This window comes from Melampsora larici-populina (genome assembly GCF_000204055.1).
Source record: "Melampsora larici-populina 98AG31 unplaced genomic scaffold MELLAscaffold_94, whole genome shotgun sequence".
NCBI lineage: Eukaryota > Fungi > Basidiomycota > Pucciniomycetes > Pucciniales > Melampsoraceae > Melampsora > Melampsora laricis-populina.
The window spans coordinates 149,687-156,156 of NW_006768858.1; the positions used below are offsets into that span (position 1 = coordinate 149,687).

Below are 6,470 nucleotides of genomic sequence, written 5' to 3' on the forward strand. Positions count from 1 at the left end.
CATGGGGCAAAGTGCCTGGATCAAGGAACGCTGGTGTTGACCAAGCTAGTGACGCGCGCGACAGGAACAATTCCTCTTGCCACATTTTTGCAATTCTCAAAACAACTGGAGATGCAAAAACCTTATAAAATGCCATCACTTGTTGCAAATTATCCTCGTCCATCATCCTCTTCTTCTAACTCCAAACTTTCAAAAATATCATCCACTGCTTCCCTTCCGAGCACCATCTACCAATTTTTCCACAACTTCCATCCCAACCACAATATCCTTTCCTCGTATCCCTCATCCCTCATCCTTCGATCTTGACTCTTCTTGTCCTTGATCATCTATCACCTCACCTTTCTACACCGTCTCCTAACCACAATATCCAGAACAATGTCTTACCTCTCTCTCGGTCTTAACTTGCCCGCGATGTTCTTGTTGAACCCTTTGTGTGTGTTCAACAAGGTTGCAGTCTCTCAGTCACCACAGGTAAATCATTCTTTTCACTCCAGTGTTTTCGACAAGATCCCATTGCTGACACTTATCTTTACAGGCTGCTTATGATGCTTTGCTCGTCAGACTTCATTCTAACCAAAAACTTATCACAGGACCTTCTTTCTCAACCGAAGAGGTATGTCTTCACGCTTTTCTACCATCTCCTCCAATGCTGATTTCTGATATCACTTTATTTTCTCAGATCGCAATTGCATCTCCCGTTCAGATTTGTGCGGCCGCCGTGTCTACTATCAATGTTGACGAGTCGATGGCAACACGCTCTATTGAATCTACATGGTCGCTCGACGTATCGGCCACCCATTCGCCTGTTCTCAAGCTCACATCCATGTTTCGCGGCCAAACTTCTTCTGGCCAAACCGATGAATCCGAGTTATCCTTTTGTAGTGAGGCCAAAGAACAAACTCATCCCGACGAGTCTTTCCAGCATCAGAGTGATTATTCTTGTCTTGACTTAAGTTTTGACTTGGAAGCTTCATTTGGTGATCGTCACACATCGGTCCACTTTGACAAAGAATTTGCTTTCGAGACCTCATTTCAAGCGGAAAACTACTCTTCAATCAACGAGTACTGTTTGCCTGAACATTCTCTCCAACTTCAGTCGGTCTGCCTTCAGACATCATCTTCTACAATCGCAAATTTCTCCCAAAACGAAATTCCTCACCTTCAAATTTACAATCAAATGCTTGAAGATCTACTTGGCTTTTCTCCCATCAACTCTCCCGAACCTTCTCAAATCTCTTCCAGTTCACTTGTACCGTCCTTGCTCACATCCGCAACCCCCACAAGTTGTGATTCAATTGATTCCGTATCTCAAGAAAACATTGAATCTCACTTAGAAAACTCTATAAGGAGCTTCTGTTCACGGTCTGAGCTCTCTTTTGGTGATCACAATGATCATTTTGATCTCGATCTCAGTATTGAAGGCGAAGAATCATTTGGTGACCTCAATCTCTCTGTACATATGGACAACGAGTTCAATGTGGAATTGTCTTTCGGAGGGAAGTTCCACTACAATCTTGAGGAATCTTTTTACGTCCATGAAGCGATTGATTCGAGCATCACAGCACCTTCCCCTGCCGAGCCTCTTGCTGAGGAGGAAACTCCTCAGCTCGAGATCTACAATCAGATACTGCAGGAACTGCTCGGTTGCTCAGATCTGAATTCTCTCGACTCCACTTCAACACCTCCAACCACAAGTACTCGATTGATTCCATCCACGGCAAACAAGACTTTCATCAAACCCCGTCATCGTAGATCAGATTCATCTGATCTTGAAACTCTTTGTTCTTCGAGGAGCGTGTCCTCCAAATCCTCACCACCCAAATTTGTTACATGTGATTCATGCGGACCTTCTCCGGATCCAGAGAAGCCGACAAATTTTCTTCAATCACCGTCGGATCTTCTGGAAAAGCCTTTCAACTCGATACTGATCACGGATGAACTCATAGAAGTGGAAACACAACATTTTGCTCATGCTGATCAAAGTCTTGACATTGACACATTCTTGAGGCTCATGGACCTGGATCATTCTTTTGGCTTGGAATTCAATCTTGATCTTGAAACATATTAAATTCATCACAAAAAGTCTGATGTTGATGGTCTTCATAGGACTTGACACATCATCTAATCTTAATCTAAAAAAGTTCAAACATTTTCTTTCTCAATTTCTTTTGCAATACATTCCATAACTATCTATTTCATTTTATTTTTGCATTCTCTTTTTTTCTCTTTCCCTTTTTTCTTTTTATCATTTTCTTTTGTCTACTGGAACTCCTGTATCTGAAATAAAAAACAGCATTCAATAACAAACAAAGTCTATCAATAAAGATAGTGAGAGAGTGAGAGAGCCACAACCATCTACATGTCCATATTGCCTTGCTTATACATGTGTAAGACTTTTCAAAGCAGCAGAAGTCTATCTCAGTTGAACCTCATCATGTAACACTTCAGTCTCACCTGCACAATTGTATGTCCTGGAACTGTACTGTGACCAGTGTGAATACATACCAAAAACCCTTGATCTTGAAACTGTTTGATGCCAAATTTGAGAACCAAATTGCATAACCATCCTGGATGCATACAGCATGACTTCCATCCAAATGATGTGATCATGTGCAGGTTAGACTGAACTCTTATATGCTGTAATTATATATTTCACGAAGTTCCAATGAATGATCAGTCAGATGAACATATAGTGTGAGGGGTTATCAAGAATCTAAAGATACATCATACAACATTAGATATGTTATGTGTGGTTCTTCCCTACTCACCCTAACTTATCCTACAAATCAACTAAGGCAACTGTCATTGCTTTCTAGAACTAAAAGTATGAAGTACAAGCAAAGTGGGTTTCAATTCAATAATTAACACTTTGAAAACATATTAGGATAATTAACTCTATTACTAATCCTTTTCATTATCACTTTGTCATGAGTTAATTTCCTCTATGGTGTACTCTCATTTCATTTCTATCATGTCATCATAAGTTCTTTTGCTTCCTCAATCTACTTGCTTTTACCTGGTTGTTACAAGACAATGTTCTCTATAAGCATGAATGTGTTTACTACTTTGTAGTTTCCTTTTCTCGTCCATTCTTATCTTTTGTCTCTATCCCAATGGTACTTGTATTTCTCAGCACACTTGTGTTCTTTACCTTCCTGAAAACGTCTTGTGTTCTTCCAAAGGCACAGCTCTAAAGGTGATGAGCCCAGTTGGGATCAAATCATCCAAACTTGATCCATGCACATTTCCAACTCTGAGAATGACTCCATACCTAACTCCCCCAAGAACAATATACTAGATCAACTATGTAGTCCTTCTCGGCTCCATCAAATCACCTACACCTACCATGGCATTAGAAGGTTGAGTCTTACATTATGATGAAAAACTTAGATGGCATTGTAGAAGGATCTGAGCCAGGACCTACTGATCAATACTACCTGGTTGGCATCTTACAACTTACTTTACAAGTTCCTCACAGGTCTTCTTCAATCAAAAATAATTGATCAAAGCACTGAACTTCTGGTCAACAAATCTAATCACAAGAATCCTGTTGTGAGGACTTTGAATGTGTTCACTGAAGGATAAGGTGTACGGAAGGTTTGTGAAGATTGTATGATTTTCTAAGGCACATTGGGACACCACAAGATGTGGTGGAAGGAGTTTCTAGGACCAAAGTACAGTCAAACCCTTCTAAAGCTGTCCCCCTCTAAAGCCTTCACCCGTCTATAGGCATGGTTTTTTAGTTCTCCCGAGTTGGGAGGGGCCAAAATTGGATAAAATTCCATAGTTTCTGCCTAACACATTAAAACATACCCAGAATTCAGAAAAAACCCCTATCTTTTCAATGTAAAGCCATAGAAAAGTGGTCAATAGGGTGGTAGGAATCCTTAAATTCTTGCTCCTGAGTATCGTTGCACCAATCAGATACACACCATGACTGATCAAGTAGACAGTTCACCACCACCAGACCACTATGGAATAGTTATCAGACTGTTTGACAAAGCAAATTCATCTTACATCACACAAATTGGGAATCAAATCTATGTTGCTGTCTCTTCCTGCTCAGACAACCCTCTAAAGCCATGTTGTGCATGTCTTTAGAGGGATATTCTCAATGGCTGTAGAGAGACCACCCTCTAAAGCCATGTCTTTCACGCCTTTAGAGGGATTTCAATGTATAGCTATGAATGTATGCCTATAGAGGGGTTCCCCAACAAAGACATAACCCCTCTATAGCCATAGGTTTGCCTTTCCACCAAGGGGTATGGCTTTAGAAGGGTTTGTGTATGATCTTATACATCACAAACTGACTGACTCCAGAGGAGACAATGACATGATTAGTCAAGGATCCTTTGAGAGAGAAAAGATATAAATGAGAAATGATAAAAAATAGAGGTACCTGACTCCAGAGGAGACAATGACACAATTAGTCAAGGATCCTTAAGGAGTCAGAGCAAGGTAGTGTTGTGGAAAGGAAGTACATGAATGCTTAAGTCTTATGTCCTAAAGTGTCTAAGTATGATAAGTGGACTTCTTGTAATGTAGCTTGTTGAGGGACATTACACCTATATAACTATGGAAAACTATGGTGAGACACTTTGCTTCCACTGAAGCATGCAACAGGGGTAGAGTTTTCTCACAAATTGTCACTCCCTCTTGCAATGGATCCAACTCACAAGGGTTTACAACTTCTGTATGGAAAATTTTGAACAATCTCTTGGCCACTGGAGTGAAAACTGACAATGAAATGATTCATGGTGCCAAACTCATTTATGAAAAACTCTCTGTCAATCCTGTGATCAATCACATCATCAACCATGTGAACAAGAGGGAAATTTCCATCAATTCATCTCAAACTGCTACATATGCTGTCCATTGAAACTCTCTGGGAACTTGCTATCCTTCTTAACCTATCTCTCACTCTGCCAATCAGTATTTCCAACTTTTTCTGCACTTGACAAATAAAAACATGTTACCTCTTCACTTCCCAAACAAAACTCCTCAGCTGCTCTGGTGCCTCCAGCAATTGCCTTTTTCCTTCTTGCTTCTGTTCAGGAAAAATGGGTTAAGGTGTTGAATTTAATCAAAAGTGGTGCATCTCTGACCATGTTCCATGACCAATTTTCTTTCAAAACCTAATCCAAATGTTTTCAAAGCGCTTATCTGGCCAACAGCAACTCTATCCAAGCTATTGGTGAGGCAACTGTTCTAGTAAAAGGAGTCAGTTTAGAGCTTTCTTTTTCAAATGCACCACACAATCCTTCTCCCATTGGTAACCTCATTAGTCTCTTGCAATTTTTCTAAAAGGTTTTTGAATTAACTAATCTAGGCAACAATAGGTTCCAAAATCAGCAAAACTACTCTACCTGTACTCAAAGGCAAAATCACAAATGGGATCTTTGTATTGAACATCACTCATGGCAAGTGCCAATAAGGAGACTTGTTGAAGAGGCTATTAACATGTAACAATTGATATTTTCATTGTTACAGGTTAATTACATATGATTTTCATATGTATCAAAGTGCATAAGAGGTGTAATAAACCGTGTAATAAAGCGTACATCAAGGGATCCATCAATACTAACGGAAAAAGCACTTCAAAGTAAGTACCAACAAGCTGTAGTTTCTGTTAACTTTCTTGTGCAATGTTCAAGACCCAACTTAGCATTCACTTGCTCTCAGCTTCCGCAACAGCTTGAGAATCCCGGCAACAAGAATTGGGCAGTGTTCCACAGACTGCTTTGTTATCTCTGGGGCATCTCAACTTACCAGATCACCAATGGTTCACCCACCAACACCGCAGGTTCATTTGCTTACTCAAGACCAGCCAACTTTGGTGATGCTTATTGGGCTGGCTGCATCAAAACTTACAGATCCATCACTGGGTATTGATTTATGATTTTTGGTGGCCCAGTCAGCTGGAAATCCAAGAAACAACCTGTTGTGTCTCTCTCCACTACAGAAGTAGAATACAAGAAAGTAGTGGAAGCGGGTCAGGAGCTGCTTTGGCTTCAAACAATTCTCAATGATTTCAAAACTCTCACCATTAAAACTATTTGACTATTTAACAAAAATCAAGGTTGTATTTCCTTGACTGTCAACTCTATCCTTTGTGCTCAAACCAACAATTTCAAGATCCAGTATCACTAAATTTGGGAAAAATTTGAAGATGAAAGATTTTTGCTGTTGTATAAGCCTACTGGTACTAGTGAAATGACTGCTGCTATTTTCACAAAATGACAACCTCACAGCATGCACAATGGATGCTTCATTGACATGGGTGTGACATATTGTTCTCTTGAAACTTCATAGACTTTTGAGGCAGGGGGTATTAGGATAATTAACTTTCACTATTAGTAATCCTTTTTATTATCATTTTGTCAGAAGTTGATTTCATCTAAGTATTCTCATTTCATTTTTATCATGACATCATAAGCTCTTATGCCTCCTTCTCAAATCCTTGCTTGTAC

The 6,470-nt window shown here is 39.8% G+C and overlaps 1 protein-coding gene across 1 annotated transcript; it reads left to right on the forward strand.

Annotated features, from left to right (window-relative positions):
• Positions 1 to 375: 375 nt before the first annotated feature.
• Positions 376 to 2,068, forward strand: MELLADRAFT_113780 (uncharacterized protein; the record flags this gene model as incomplete). The annotated part of the gene is made up of 3 exons (XM_007418507.1): positions 376 to 471; positions 536 to 613; positions 680 to 2,068. The coding sequence occupies 3 exons, from the start codon at positions 376 to 378 to the stop codon at positions 2,066 to 2,068; spliced, it is 1,563 nt and encodes a 520-aa protein (XP_007418569.1).
• Positions 2,069 to 6,470: the final 4,402 nt, after the last annotated feature.